Source organism: Saxophila tyrrhenica (genome assembly GCF_035928015.1).
Source record: "Saxophila tyrrhenica strain CCFEE 5935 chromosome Unknown scaffold_22, whole genome shotgun sequence".
Classification (NCBI taxonomy): domain Eukaryota; kingdom Fungi; phylum Ascomycota; class Dothideomycetes; order Mycosphaerellales; family Extremaceae; genus Saxophila; species Saxophila tyrrhenica.
In genome coordinates this window covers 44,098-59,043 of record NW_027041754.1, presented here as the reverse complement: position 1 = coordinate 59,043, position 14,946 = coordinate 44,098, and the positions used below count along the sequence as shown (strand labels likewise).

The 14,946-nt window shown below is 56.7% G+C and overlaps 6 protein-coding genes across 6 annotated transcripts; 4 read left to right on the top strand and 2 right to left on the bottom strand.

Moving 5' to 3' along the window:
• Nucleotides 1-421: 421 nt before the first annotated feature.
• ENP2 (Small ribosomal subunit biogenesis) lies at nucleotides 422-2,844 on the top strand (the record flags this gene model as incomplete). The annotated part of the gene is made up of 2 exons (XM_064807502.1): nucleotides 422-638; nucleotides 707-2,844. The coding sequence occupies 2 exons, from the start codon at nucleotides 422-424 to the stop codon at nucleotides 2,842-2,844; spliced, it is 2,355 nt and encodes a 784-aa protein (XP_064654249.1).
• A 270-nt stretch (nucleotides 2,845-3,114) lies between these two features.
• Nucleotides 3,115-5,622, top strand: LTR77_010278 (uncharacterized protein; the record flags this gene model as incomplete). Its single annotated transcript, XM_064807501.1, has 2 exons — nucleotides 3,115-3,741; nucleotides 3,871-5,622. The coding sequence occupies 2 exons, from the start codon at nucleotides 3,115-3,117 to the stop codon at nucleotides 5,620-5,622; spliced, it is 2,379 nt and encodes a 792-aa protein (XP_064654248.1).
• Nucleotides 5,623-6,047: 425 nt separating this feature from the next.
• Nucleotides 6,048-7,319, top strand: LTR77_010277 (uncharacterized protein; the record flags this gene model as incomplete). The annotated part of the gene is made up of 2 exons (XM_064807500.1): nucleotides 6,048-6,124; nucleotides 6,404-7,319. The coding sequence occupies 2 exons, from the start codon at nucleotides 6,048-6,050 to the stop codon at nucleotides 7,317-7,319; spliced, it is 993 nt and encodes a 330-aa protein (XP_064654247.1).
• A 376-nt stretch (nucleotides 7,320-7,695) lies between these two features.
• LTR77_010276 (uncharacterized protein) lies at nucleotides 7,696-10,020 on the bottom strand (the record flags this gene model as incomplete). The annotated part of the gene is made up of 1 exon (XM_064807499.1): nucleotides 7,696-10,020. The coding sequence occupies one exon, from the start codon at nucleotides 10,018-10,020 to the stop codon at nucleotides 7,696-7,698; it is 2,325 nt and encodes a 774-aa protein (XP_064654246.1).
• Nucleotides 10,021-10,928: 908 nt separating this feature from the next.
• On the bottom strand, nucleotides 10,929-13,391 carry NOT4 (transcriptional repressor general negative regulator of transcription subunit 4; the record flags this gene model as incomplete). Its single annotated transcript, XM_064807498.1, has 3 exons — nucleotides 10,929-13,154; nucleotides 13,217-13,267; nucleotides 13,323-13,391. The coding sequence occupies 3 exons, from the start codon at nucleotides 13,389-13,391 to the stop codon at nucleotides 10,929-10,931; spliced, it is 2,346 nt and encodes a 781-aa protein (XP_064654245.1).
• A 408-nt stretch (nucleotides 13,392-13,799) lies between these two features.
• ALI1 (putative NADH-ubiquinone oxidoreductase 30.4 kDa subunit, mitochondrial) lies at nucleotides 13,800-14,849 on the top strand (the record flags this gene model as incomplete). Its single annotated transcript, XM_064807497.1, has 4 exons — nucleotides 13,800-14,010; nucleotides 14,063-14,171; nucleotides 14,194-14,725; nucleotides 14,793-14,849. The coding sequence occupies 4 exons, from the start codon at nucleotides 13,800-13,802 to the stop codon at nucleotides 14,847-14,849; spliced, it is 909 nt and encodes a 302-aa protein (XP_064654244.1).
• Nucleotides 14,850-14,946: the final 97 nt, after the last annotated feature.

Genomic DNA, 14,946 nt, shown 5'->3' with positions numbered 1-14,946 from the left:
AATCTCTACCAGGAGAGGTTCGAGGGCTATTATGTTGTAACCTCAGCCGCACAGGCGCGTGAGGATGTCTCCATGGCGTTGAACAGAGACCGGGAGGTGTTCCATCCGAAAGCCGCAGGAACAGCTCGGAGGAGCTCACCTCGTTGACGAAGGTGCATCCGATCTTCCCCCGGCATGTAGCCAAGGTGTTCTATGCAGTGAGATTGCCATGGCTGCCGGAAGCGGAAACTTGTTCGAGCTGCCAAAGCGGCGACGTTGAAGTGAAGAGGACCAGCCCTGGGAGACTTCCCCGCAGATATGAGTCTTGGCTCACATGCTAAGCTCTACGGCCCTCGCCGCGCGCTAGAGTGTCGATCTTCCGAGGCCGTTAGCAAAAAGTCTCGAACGGTTGCGCCAACCACACTATTTCACCTTCAACAAGATGAAGCTCACGACAGACTCGTCGGTGCCGGTGTACACCATCGCGGGTGAAGGCACGTCGCGACCGTTGCCAGAATGGCTGGCACGAAGGCGGAAGCGCAGTCTGAAGAAAGACAGCGAGTATGCAAACCGCGTGGAGCTGCTGCAGGACTTCGAGTTCGAGGAGGCCAGCCAGTGCGTGCGCGTGAGCGAAGATGGCGAGTGGGTAGTGAGTACAGGTGAGTATCATATTCCCCATACAGCGCGGTGGTGTATACCTGGGACTGATGCGCTGACAGTTGAATAGGCACATATAAACCCCAAATCCATACCCATTACCTCCCGCATCTCTCGCTCTCCTATGCCCGCCACACCAATACTATCAACCAGACGTTCCTGTTACTCTCCTCCGACTACAGCAAATCTTTACACCTACAAACCGACCGATGCCTGGAGTTTCACACTCCTGGTGGCTTGCATTACACCACACGAATACCACGATATGGCAGAGACCTTAAGTACAACCGACGGACGGCTGAGGCACTCATTCCGACAGTGGGCGTGAATGCCGACGGCAATGGAGAGGTGTTCAGGCTCAACTTGGAGGTTGGCCGGTTTATGAAGGGCTTCGAAGTAGATGTCGGTGGCGACGACTTTGAGTCTTTTGGTGGTGGCGCTCTGCAAGGCGGCATACGGACGGGCAGTGTCAATTGCGCTGCCGTAGCTGATGATTCGCACGGCCTACTCGCATTCGGTACCTCTCTGGGAACGGTCGAGCTGTGGGATTCGAGATCGCGGAATCGGGTCAGCGCTATCGGGCCTACCGCGCCAGCACCTGTGTTCGAGTCTGACATGGATATTAGACCGGAGATCACAGCACTGGAGTTCCATCCGTCTGGCCTCGATCTCGCCACTGGCAACAGCAACGGCATCGTGCACACGTACGATCTACGCTCGCCCGTGCCACTGCTTCGAAAAGACCAAGGATACGGCTCACCTATCGAAACACTACGATACCTCACGCCGTCAATCACATCATCAGCTGTGACACCGAACAAGCTTTTGAGCGCCGACCGAAAGTCGATCAAGCTCTTCGACTCTACCTCCGGTGACCTCTGGACATCAGTCGAGCCCGCGGTAGACCTCAATCACGTGGAGTGGGTGCCCGATTCAGGCATGCTGCTCACTGCCAATGAAGGGAGACAACAATACGCCTTCTTCATTCCGCAGCTTGGACCTGCGCCGAAATGGTGTGGCTTCCTGGACAACTTAGTCGAAGAAATGGCAGAAGATGGCGATGCAGACCCCAACGGTTTCAGTACTCGTTCCAAGTCTGGTGTTGGCGAGGTCTATGACAACTTCAAGTTCGTTGATCAGAAGGAACTTCGAGAGCTCAACCTGGATCACCTCATCGGCACCACGAATGTGCTGCGACCATACATGCATGGCTACTTCGTTCCGCAAGGACTATGGGAGCAGGCGAGACTGCTTGCAAACCCTGACATCATACTTCAGCAACGGCAAAAGAGTGTGCAGGAGAAGATTGACAAAGAGCGGGAGTCGCGGATTCGTGGGAATAAGAAGGTTGCAGTCAAAGTCAATAGACATCTGGCTGAAAGGCTTGCTGCGAGGGAGGAGGCAAATGAGAGAAGAAAAGCTATGCGATTGTTGAAGAAGCGAGGCGAGGACGCCGTGGACGCCGTGGACGCCGTGAACGCCGTGGACGAGGCGCCGCAAGAGGAGGACGCTGAAGATGATGCCGAGCCGCAGCAGCAAGCGAAGAGAACCGATCTCATGGCTGACGACCGCTTCAAGAAGCTGTTTGCGGACGAAGACTTTGAAATCGATGAGGCGAGTCGAGAATTCCAGATGCATAACCCTTCATCGGTACCGAATGGTGAGCTGAAGAAGCGAGGCGTCACGGCCGTGGAGGACGAGGCTATGCAGGATGTTGCGGGCTCTGACGATGATGAAAGTGGAAGTGACGAGGACGAAGATGCAGCAGCAGAAGCAGCCGCCTTGCGAGCACGCCAGCGTCCGCGCCGAGCAGAAGACAACGACGAGTCTGGCAATGGGCGCATCGGGAGCGTTTCGTACAAGAAGACGCCCGCTCAGCGGCAGCGGCAGAAGTCTGGTCCGAAGATGCAAGTCTCATCGTCGAATGCCGACTTGCGTAGGAGACAACAGGCCAAGCAATCGAGATCTTTTGGTGATCTGGCGACTTCGCTGCCTGCGCGTGGTGGACGGAACTCGGCTGAGAATGTCAGAAGTGGCGGCGTGGTGGGAGAGAAAGAGGTTACGTTCGCGCCGATGAAGAGCGGGAAGAATCTGAACATGAAGCAGCAAAGGCAGCGGGAGGTTGAGGACGGCGCGGCGGGTGGTAGGAAGGTGGCAAGAGGCAAGGAGAGGAGAAGTGCGAGTGGAAATACCTTTAGGAAGATGTGAGTTGAGGAACTCCAAGATATCCATTCTACTGATGTTCAGACCACCTCGCGGAATCTCTGTACATCACTTTCAAGTGCATACTTCTACCAAGCCTTATCGGCCGCTATAAACCACTACACCCCCAGCGAACGCCGAGCGAATGCCAAGCGCGCCACAGCGCCAGGCGGCCTCCACCTCAGGTGATGTACGCTCTTGGGTACAAAGGTAGGCTTTGCGTCGTTCCAACGTGTCGCCGGGTGGTGCATCCACCCCATCTTCTGTCGTGGAGTCATGGCCTCTCTCACGCCGGAGCAGATCAGACGATTGTTGTCGGCGGGCAGTCTTACCGTGGAACATGTCTCCATGACCCCGGAGACAAGAGCCTTCCTATCTCAACCGCACCGCATGGGACACGTCGCTCTCGAGCAGTCTACCCACCAGAGCCCCTCAGCTCAAGCTCCCCACGCAAGTTCCACGGGTCCGAAAGCACCGCAATACGTCCCTCTGCAAGCAGATCGTGAGATCAGGGTCCTCATTGTGAAGAAAGGCACCGGGAGCCAGCGTCTTCGATGTTCTCTCGAACGCCGTCCCTTGATCGGCGATCTCCCATACGAAGCACTGTCCTACACCTGGGGTGCGCCTATGCGGACCCGCTACTATGACAAGAACTTGGCAGGTAACCGGCACGAACGTAGTCCAGAGTCGTACCTGGCGGCGTTGATTGGCGGCTATGTGTGGAGTGCTTCCAACGGAAACGCCAGGCCTGATACGCAACTGGAAGATTTCGACGAGAGCGCACTTGCAGAGCCGCAGAAGGTCATGATTGATGGGGTGAAATGCGATGTCACTGGCAATCTTGCTTCAGCGCTGTTGCAGTTACGAGTACCTAGCGAAGACCGCGTGCTATGGGTGGATGCTGTAAGTGGGTATTCATGGGTAAAAGGGTTCTCCAAGACACAATCACACTGCAAGTGGCGCTCTGAGGCCTTTTCAACCCTCCCTTGCCATCGAGACATTTGCTGACCCTTTTACCCTTCGGTGCTTTAGGTCTGTATTAACCAGTCTGACATCCAAGAGAAGTCCGAACAAGTCAGTTTCATGGACACAATCTACCAGCGGTGCGAGACAGTTCGCATCTGGCTCGGACCTGCTGCGGATGGAAGTGACGTTGCCATGCAGCTCATCGAGCTTCTCTGGGCCTGGAAATGTGAATGTACCGATGGAGTATCGATGCTCACAGATTCCCCCACGCCGGAGATGCTATCCACAATCGAAGACCTGACCATACTCTTGATGCGGCCATGGTTCACGCGCCGTTGGACTGTTCAAGAGCTGGCATTCGCGAGCAAGGCGGTCGTTCATTGCGGTGCGAGGTCCGTCGAATGGCAGAAGATGGCGTATGCGATTTCATTTCTGAGAGATCACAGACTTGAGATCAATTACCTGCGGATCAAGAACTTACACATGGCTGTTTCGCCTACCTTGTATCGCAGAGGGTACCTGCAGACTCTTGCAGCGGAAACATCGCTGTTTGTCTGCGAGAAGATCATTCGAGCAAACCCTGTTCCTGGGCAGCAAGTCGAAAGGTTGGCCGATATCGAGACACTGGTCTGCGGTTTGCATGCTCTGCAAGTCTCAGCGGAGTATCCGCACGACACTATTTACGCTCTTCTTTCGCTAGCGAACGATACCACCAATGCGCCCGACCGATGGTACACCGATTACGCCAAGCCTGCATCCGACCTGTTCATCGAGTTCGTGGAATGGGCCATCGAGATGAGCGGGAGTTTGAACGTCATCTGCCGTCCATGGGCACCGAGTGGTGAAGGTCTGACGCTACCAACTTGGATCCAGCGACACCACCCCTCAGCTACACGCCACGAAGGTGGTGGAGATAGAGAGCAGGGCCGCGAGAGCCTTGTCGGACTGGGCAAGAAGACTAGGTTCAACGCATCTAAGAACATACCTGCTGCTGCCGAGATGGTGGATGTTGAGGGACTTGGCAAGACGCTTGGAGTGTATGGGTTCAAGGTTGACGAAATCGTGGAAGTATCTCCGGTGGCTCACCTAGGCTTGCCAGTCGCGTGGAAAGATCTCGTACTAAGCCAAAAGTTTACCTTGCCTGAACATACGCCAGCGATTGTCCCAGAGGAGGGAGCGGAAAATGGAGGTATCAAAAAGATGTGGCGCAAGTTCCACCGCAAGCACGATCGCGGCAGCAGGAGCATTGCCACTAATGTCGAAGAAAAGGACACACGCCAGGAGAGCTACGCCAACCTTGCCGACATCCTGGTCGCTGGTCAGGCAGGCGTCGATAGACTCACTCGTGCGCTCCGCGGACAGATGTGCGAAGCACTCTTCGCTGACACCAGCCCATACCGGCACAATGAAGAAGTCATCGATATCCTAGAAGTTCGAGGAGAAGCATCTCCCGCACCCTTGTACCCTCCTGATAGCGAGACGCCATTTCCGACACAGTATCTTCACGAGTTTCTACGTCGCATTGAGTCGTGCACTCGAAACAGAGCGCTCGCACGCACGAGCAGCGGCAAGCTGGCGCTGGTCGATCACCTGGTCGAGCCTGGAGATCACATGTGCATCCTGTTCGGATGTGATGTACCGGTTGTTTTGAGACCACGGCCTGCGTTGGATGCCGGCGTGCAGGCAGCGGCGGTGTCGCTTTTCGACTTTCGAGGGGAGGCGTATGTCCCCGGTATCATGGAAGGGCAAGCGGTGTCGGCGATGCAAGAGGCCGAACGGCATGAGGCTCCGACGACCACGAGATACCTGTTGCGCTGAAATCAGAAGGAAAACTGGAAGCTTGGTACAACCCGTGATACGCCTGGAAGCACCTTAGGTCCCAACCTGTGTCTGGTCGCCGCTTACCAAGCTCGTGTTGGGAATGGCGGGTTTGACGCCGACGCGGACGTTCGCCGAAGAGAGCTACTGGCGGCTGACCTCGAGTTTTCCGATATAATTGATGTCGTGCAGGTGATATCGGCGACTTGGCGCGAAGGACGCAGTGACGAGGATGCGAGAATGCGTCGATGCGAGACGTTCGACGTATGACGATGACAGCAAAAGTTTCCGACGAGCCACTCCAACACGCGAATCCCATCAAGCATCGATGGTGGATCAATCATGCCTGGTAACTGTACTGAATACACGTGGGTGGAATTGCTCACTTGGATCCGAATTTAATCAAACAATTCCGAGAGAGAAGAATGTCCAAAACTACGGTACTGTGCCACGAGGGCGAATACATCGGAGATGTCGAGACGGGCTGTCTCCATGTTGCCAGGTAAGTCCGACTACCTGCTGCAACCAAGTGCAGAACGCACAGGGCTGCGTATTGGTTCGGAACCTTTTGCGCTTTGACTGTCCGAGGGTGGAAGTTGTCAAGGCCTTGCACATGCGTAGTCGCCGATGTGCACTCGCCGTCTCGTTGAGGAAGAAGAGTAAAGGTCACATAGAAGTCACCGGAATGGAAGCATCCGGATCTTTACATGAAGCTGACAATATACGCTATATAAGGTTGCTGTTGAGAGCAGTCCGATCGTCTATCGTCCAAAATATACAGCATCATGGAACCAATCGTCCACCACATTCACGAGCCTGTCACCGGGACATGGCAGTACATCGTCTGCGATCCTCAGTCGAAAGTCAGCGTCATAATCGACGCAGTACTGGACTATAGCAAAGACAGTGGCATGATCCGCACTGCCTCCGCCGACCAGTTGCTTGAAGTCGTTACATCCAACGACTACATCGTCTCGCATATCCTCGAGACTCATGCACACGCCGACCATCTGACGGCCTCGAGGTATCTGCAAGAGGTACTGGCAGCACGTCAGCCAGCACACCGCCCTCTCCTCTGCATCGGCAATGGGATCAGCCAGGTTCAAGCTACGATGGGAGGCATCTACAATATCCAAGCCAGAGAGATGCAGGACAGCTTCAACCATACCTTCTCGGACGGCGAAGAGTTTTCAATTGGTAACCTCAAGGCCACCATCATGCACCTGCCCGGCCATACGCCAGACCACATAGGCTACCTCATCGGCTCGAACGTCTTCGCCGGGGACTCCATCTTCAACGCCGACGTTGGATCTGGCCGCTGTGACTTCCCCGGCGGCGATGCCGTTGCGCTGTACCGGTCAACGCAGAAACTATTGCAACTCCCGGGCCACTACAAAATCTACACCGGCCACGACTACCCTCCAAAGGATCGATGCGGCCCTGATGGTAAGGAGACGGGTGCTGTGCCATACACGACCGTTGAGGTGCAGAGCCGAGAGAACAAGCATGTCAAAACGGGGACGACGATGGAGGAGTTTGTGCGATGGCGGAGGGAGAGGGATAGCACGCTGTTGGAGCCAAAACTGTTGCGTCAGGCGATGCATGTAAATGTGCGAGGTGGTCGGCTGCCTGCAGGACCTGTTGAGGGCTTCTTGATTGAGCAGAAGCCTGCGGGTGTTCGAACGGCTGCCGCATGATGGTGGGAGGTGTACGTTTATCATATGAGATGCACAAAGATAGCACTTGGAATAGCACAGTCAAATCTGCATCGCAAGCAGCACATCTCAGTCGATGCTTTGCGAATCCAACCCAAAGCCGTGGCTTGTAGTTTCGCGAGTCACAACGTGGGGAAAGAAAAACCAATTGTGAAGCGCGGAAGGCGTGCTTTGTACATACGCTGAGTGCACGCAGCGAGCGTGCGCTGTGAACAACAGTAGCGAGCTCTTCTTCGTATCTACACCCGTTCCGTGAGGACTTGTTCTAATGCCGTCTTTGCGCCAGCGAGTGTATCCCATGTCATGCACACATGTCCCAAGCACATGCCAGGACATCAACCCACCCCCTTACCCTACCTCATGCCAGCCCCAACGCCTTCCGATTCTTATTCATAGCCTTCTTCAACTGTTTCTCGCGCTCCTCCACCTCCTTCCTCGCCACACTCAACTGCTGCTCCAGAAATGCCATGTTCGGCATCGCCACACCGGCCTGCGCAGCCGCACCATCCACCGCTTGCCCCTGGGCCATCTGTGCACCTGTCACGCCCATTCCGCCGACAATGCTACCGGAAGGCACCGCCCCAGCACTTGGCGGCGGTGTAGCCGGCGGCATGACGAACTCGTTGATATACCTACTCGCCTCATCCACCAGGAACGCGCCCTTCCTCATCGTGCTCTGGTCTTGTACCATCTGCTCCATCACGCTCACGCCTCGACCGCTAACGTTCTCGAACTCGCGCTCCACGGCTCTGAGGTCCACATCTGGGAACACAATCTCGTTCTGCGGTTTGCTGGGCTTGAATCTGTAATCCTCCGGCTTCCCGTACACCGCCCTTTCTAACTCGAGAAGCCGCTCCTCCTGTTCTTGAGGGAGAGCGCGGACATGGGTGCCGAACGGCGTGACATAGCCGCGATCCCAGATTCGGTTATCGGTGCCGCCGTAACGATGCGCGGGAACGGCGCCGGACAGCAAGGCGCGGACGTTGTCGAGTGTAAGGTTGAGCTTGCCGTCTTCTTGTCTGTACGCGGCAAAATCCTTGGCTGTGATGGGCTGGGTCGGTTTGTAGTGGGCGGAGGTCGGGGGTCGGAAGAGGGAGTCGAGGCACTTGAAGGTGTCAGGATCGCTGGTCTTGAGATCGGCGACGATCTGGGCGGCGCTCAAGGTGGGTGTGGGAGGCGGAGACGGCTCGCCAGGCGACTGCAATGGCAGTCCTTGGCTGGCTGGCACCTTCGTTGGCGTTGCTGGCTTGGAAGCCTTCGCCTCCTTCGCAGCTGGCTCCGTCTTCACCGCCACAGGTGGAGTCGAAACCTGCTGCGGTGTGACCGGCCGGCTCGCTGTGGGCGTGGACTCTCCCGTTGCAGTCGCGGCAGCCGCAGGAGCTTTGGGTTTCGGTGGCTTCGGTTCCTTCTCCTTCTTCGTTTTCTTCTTCCGACTGACGATGGCCTCCTGAGCGGGCTCTTCTGGCGCAGTTTTCGTCACTTCTTCAATATTCCCCATCACCTCCTCCACCATCTTCGCGCGCCGTTCCTTCTTCAGCTGGTTCTTCGTCTTAGCCTTGACTGGCGCGCTGCCGACCTTGCTGCTCCCAGCCGCGGGCGGCGGCGAGTTCGCCCGCGACTGCGAAGCAGACGTCATGGACAAATTGTCCGAGACGGAGACATGCTCGCTTGAAGGTGTCCCGGGCGGATGGATAGAGGCCACACTGGGCTTGCGGGAAGGCGCCTTCGCAGGAACCGGAGGTACAGCAGGTAGTGGCTCTTTTGGAGTCGTTACACCCGAGGGAGGGGTCTCGGTCTTTGGTGTAGCCACTACGCGCAAAGTCTTTGGCGCGGCTTTAACAGCTGGTGAGGCGACACTAGGAGACTCTACTTTGGAAGTGGCTGGTGAAGCTGCTACTTGCTGCTCTTTGGCTGGCCCCGGGGTCTCCGTTGCCTTCTTCGATGATGGTGCGACATTGTCATCCTTGGTGGCCGCAGAGATGTCGAGCTTGCCAGGTGGCTGCTTTCGCTTCTGCTGTTGATCGTTCTTAGGAGCTTCCGCCTTTCGTGGTGTGGCGGGCGCTGCTTGCGTACTGGACGACTGAACGGTCGCTTGACCTTTGGCAGCGGGTTGTGTGGCTTTTGATACAGGAGGCGCAGTCTTCTGCGTCTGCACGTTTGTTTGCTCCGCTGCTTTTGGCGGTGCGACCTTTGCGCGCGCTGCATTGTCAGTAGACGGCTGCTTTTCTGCATCACTTCTACCAGACCCCATCTGCGGCAAAGCAACGTCTGTCTGCGCCGCTTGCTTGTTCGAAACATCCTTGACCTCTGTTTTCGCCTCACCTTGCGCTGGCGGCTCTTCCTTGTTCGTTGCACCCGCCTTAGGAGCCTTCGTGGGCGTCTCCATGTCCTGCTTAGCCTTCACATCTATTTTGGGCGTCACCGTCGGCGTCACAGCCCGAATCGGAGTCGCAGGTCTCAACGGCACGGCGGGCATGATTTGACTACTCCCGATCCGCCTCAAACTTGCTCGACTGCTTGGACGGGACGGGACACCTTCGAGCGCGGCAGGGACAGCGGTTGCTGGCTTTGTCGCACTTGAGGCCGCCGTGGTTGACGACACAGGAGCAGCTGAAGATGATGCAGGCGTAGCCGCTGGGCTGCCTACAGCACCAGGATCCACGGCCGCACCCTTGGGCACCATGCCAAGCCCACCAAGCTCACCAACCGGCTTCGAGAGTCCTGGCGGAGCAACAGGTGTGCCTCGTCCACTTGCAAGCTCGCCTCTGGCATGTGCTTCGAATCCAGGTGGAACTGGTGGTGTCGATCTGCCGAGAGATGAAATGCTTTGTTGGCGACTTGGGCCTCCGAGTGAAGCGCTGAGGGGAGGAAAGTCGGTGTCGTCTGTGAAGCGTGAAGATCAGCATGTGCTTGACAACCAAGACGAGTGATGTGAGAGTGAAGAGGGTAGGTGATGTCCGCAGCGGTGACAGCGTGACGGCGGCGAGTCGGCTGGCGCAGCGGCAGGCCGGCAGCATGTGAAGACAGCGTGCGCTACCCATCAGTGGCAGCAGCAGCAGCAGCAGCAGCAGCAAAGGAAGAAAAGCACAACGCTACTACAAACAAGCAGACTAGTTACAGTGGCTTCATGATTTCTCACGTGCCATTGAACCAAGAGAGCAGGAAGTGAAAGAGGAAAGGAGGATGGTAAGAACTACTCTTCCGTCAATCTATCAGCCACTAAGTAAGTGATGTGAGCAGTATGAGTACGTACATCCGATGGCTTGAGTGGCGTGATGAGAGACCGTGAAGAGCAGCTCCATCCCCTCAAAAGCAAGGAACGCCATATGCCAATGCCAAAGACGCTCTGATCGTAGACGGCAGAGCTAACGGCGTGGACGGCAACCAACACTTGGGTGCCCGTCGCTCGCCAGCCAGTGCCCGTCTGATGATTCTTGCTCCCGAACACCTTGCCAAAAGGATGAAAAACCACAGTATGCAAGCCAATGAAACAATCCCGACGAACGCGACAAGAAACCATGTCCGAGTGCTGCTGCTGCTGCTGCTGCTGCTGTTCCCACCACTGCTGTTGCCGTGCTGGCTCAATCGAGCCTACCACCGTCCGCCGTATCCGTTGCCGCCGTGCATGCCGCCGTACAGGCCACCTCCACCGCCTCCGGCGCCAGCAGCTTGAGAGCCGCCGAAGCCACCGCCCTGAGCGAAGCGCGACTGCAGCAAGTGACTGGCATCGTTGGCGGGATCGACCAGCCCTGCACCGCCGGACGAAGACGAAGTCTGCGCGTGCCGATGCTTCTTGCTCTTCTTCTTGCGCTGCTTCTCCTCGCCACTAAACGAGCTGAGCGACGCATACGAAGGCGGGCCGGTGGGAAAGCTGGGGTTGCCTTGCCCGCTGGCATTGTGGAAGGAGGCGGTGGAGTGTGCTGTTGGATAGTTAGAAAAGGAACCAAACTCACGTTTAGAAGCGTCGCCTCCATCACCACGCGTGCGGAGGAGGTTGCGCATCATCTCTTCGTTGGCGTTGCGTCCGCCGACGTTCGCGCCGTACTGTAGGCCTCCGGTAGCGAAACCGTGGCCTTGTCCAAAGGTCATGCCGCCAGAAACTGGTGGAGTCCCGGTTGTCTTAAGTCCTGGTGGTGGCCCCTGTACGTTACTGGTGTAGAATTGGTTGCCATGGGGCTGATGCTGTGCACTGAAATGATTGCCTCCGGTTGGCGGCATAATGGAGGATTGCTGGTTGAGGAGCTTGGCATTGGCCACCGGTTTGACTGACGTGGATGCAGACGATTCGTTGGCGAAGGAATATCGGGATGCATTGCGCTGGTGGCCAGGAGGGTGATTCGGCTGCTGGAAAGATGAAGGCTGATTGCTGTTTAGGTACGAGCCTTGCCCTCCTTGTCCCTTCATTAGAAGCAGCTGCTGTTGCTGCTGTTGCGTCATTCCTCGGCCATCGCTCACCGGACTTGAGATGCCACCGAATTGAAACCTCTGGTCGAGCAAGCCGTCGGTCCCAGGTGGCTGGATTGCGCTTGTCGGCTGACTGAGACTCGCCCGGTCTTCCGGCTCACCTCCCAATTGCAAGCTGCCGCCAAGTCCGGCGCTGTCATCTGTGTCGAGTGTGGGAGGTTGCCGAAACGCCTGTGCTGCTTCTTCCTCCGTTCTCCTTTCCTCTTCTTCCCGCAACCTTCTTTGCCGTCTTCTTGCACCGCCGTTCTTGTCGAACAAAGGTGGGTAGCGGTCAATCGCGTCCAGGTCTGCTTGTGGTAGTGCACTAACAGAAAAGGCGAACTTCAGATCGTCGATGTGGAAGTTTTTGACTAGTGCAACGAGCGGTGACACTTCTCGGGGCCGACGCGGTTTCGGTGGCTTGGACGCAGGCTGTGCAGTAGTTTCTGGGGCAGGCGCGGGAGCTGCAGCTTGTTCTTGTGTGGGTTCGGGGGCCGTCTGCGCTGGGGTCGCATGCGCCACCGCCGGGCTGTCCATCGTTGTACTCGTCGACCGGCTCTCAGATCGAACAGGCAGAGTGTTCGGCGGTCTTGACGCCCAGCTGGCGGTGGAGGGAAGTGCTGGTCGGGCAACAGCAGGACTCTCTGGCCGGTCTCCGCTGGATTGTCGCGCCATAGGTTGGCTGGCAGATGCAGAAGCAACGGGTTGCTGGGACTGTGGAGGAGGGCGAGACGATGATTGTGAGGAGCCTGCGTTCAGCGCGGATAGACCTTCTCTGGAGTAGCTTTCGCCGGCTTCTCCTGGCTCATGCAGGAACATGCATTGTCGATTTGTGCAAGTCTCGCCCCTCAGGTATGCAGAGCAATACTTGGTAGTACCATACTGAGCACGGAGTGTCCTCTCGCCGTTCTGCGTGCCGTTGACCATAGCAATGCACGTTGCCGCATCCTCTTTGCGCTCGTACGTCACATAAACGCCGACTGATTGTGGATGGGAAATGTCCTTGGCCTTGCTGACGACGATTTTGATAATCTTTCCATATTGGCCAAAGTACTCATTCCCGCGCAAAGTGGCCAGCAGCTTGTCTTCCTGGAAGTTCGGACTGAGCCCCGTCACATAAACGAGGTTCTTCTGGACCACACGCAGGCCGGCGAGATGCTTTCGACTGAGGTTGTCTGCTTCCACTTTCTGCTTCTCCTTCTGTAAGGCGGCCTGAGTCTTCTTGTGCTTCTGCGCCTGCCGGGCCTTGTACGCGGCTTGCTCCTCGGCAGTGATGGGTTCGAGTACAATGTCCTCATCATTGTACGGTCGGCGACAGGCGGGGCATCGGCCGTTCATGTTGTTCTTGACATTGTTGTAGCAGAATCGGCATACCTGATGAAAGTGTTAGTCCAGCTGCGTACTCACTGATCATGCGCATTGTCTGAAAAATTTACTTGATAGCCACAGGGGCAAGGCCGGAATGACTTGTCGTCCAGATCGAAGTCCTGATATGCGTCAGCAAATGTCGAGCGTGATAGGTGTGGAGGTGTAGGCTTGTACCTCGACGCAGAGCGGACAGCTTTCCTCCTCGTCATCGTCGATGAACTGATCCTGCTGGGCTTTGGACATGTCGGAGACTGGTTGGAGCAGACTCGGATTGACGTGGAGCGTCGCCGGGCGGATGTAGGGAGAGAGGGGTGGGAGTCGTGGCGGAGGTGACGGAGGTGACGTGACGCGCCTCCTGCGCGGTGAAGAGAGACGTGCGCACCGGGGAGTTGGTGTTGGTGCGCCAGAGTGACGGTGGGGCGGAAGAGAGGGGGTGGTCGGATGGAGGGTGGCGGTGGTGATGGCAATGTGGCAGGAGGTGTCTTGGAGGTGGTGTGTAACCAGGGCACTCGGTTTGAGGTTGGCTGCTGGCAGAAGATGCTCGTTTGACGCTAGTGGCTTAGCTGAGTCACGTGATGGGTGGTGACACTTCGAAGCTCTACATAGAAGGCGAGGTCAAGATAGACTGTCATCTTGACCCTACACCCCAGAATGGCCGGACGACAGTCTTTAACACGACCGCTGCGGTCAGCGGCTACCATCGCTCGCAGTCAGACCGCACCGAGCAATGCGACAAGAGCGTTCACGTCGACAGCGTTACGAGGCAAAGAGATAGCTGGTCAACATCCGGATCTACCCAATCTACGACATGCACAGCGTGGCGCACAAGGCAGATTGCATGTGCCTATAGTCAATCCGGCCGGTAGGATATAGCAGTATGAAGGGGAAAGCATATCGCTAACAACGGCGACCAGACAAGTACCAGGAGAAGGCGGATAGCCTGCACCAGTACGGGCAATACCTGCTCTCATGCCTCCCCAAATACATTCAGCAGTACGGACAGGATCGATCCGCTACACACACGTGGATGCTAACGAAACGCCAGATTCTCCGTGTGGAAGGACGAGCTCACAATCTACATCCCCCCATCCGGTGTCCTCCCGACCTTCAACTTCCTCAAATACCACACCGCCGCCGAGTTCACGATGGTCGCGGACATCACCGCTGTCGACTACCCCACCCGCGACGCCCGCTTCGAGATCGTCTACAACATGCTGTCCGTCCGTCACAATGCGCGCATCAGGGTAAAGACATACGCGGATGAGGCGACACCTGTACCGAGCATTACCAGCTTGTACGATGGAGCGAACTGGTACGAGAGAGAGGTCTACGATCTCTTCGGCGTCTTCTTCGTGGGACATCCGGATCTGAGGAGGATCATGACGGATTATGGCTTTGACGGACATCCTCTGCGGAAAGACTTCCCGCTTACGGGGTACACGGAGATCAGATACGACGAGGAGAAGAAGCGCATTGTGGTCGAGCCGCTGGAGTTGACGCAGGCGTTCAGGAACTTTGAGGGTGGAACGGCCAGCTGGGAGCAGGTTGGGCCGGGCAGGGACAGGAAGCCGGAGACGGTAAGTCGCGCACCTTCAACTGCACATTTAGGGAGATGCGGAAATATCAAGCTAACAACGCGGACAGTTCAAGCTTCCTACACCGAAGCCTGAGCCACCGAAAGAGGGCGAGCAGAAGAAGTAGGGGAAGGTGTAAGCGGATGGCAGAGGTTGTATAGAATATCCTATACATACGTAAGCATACAACAACCATCAGCGCAGTCCACCATTGCTACTTCCTT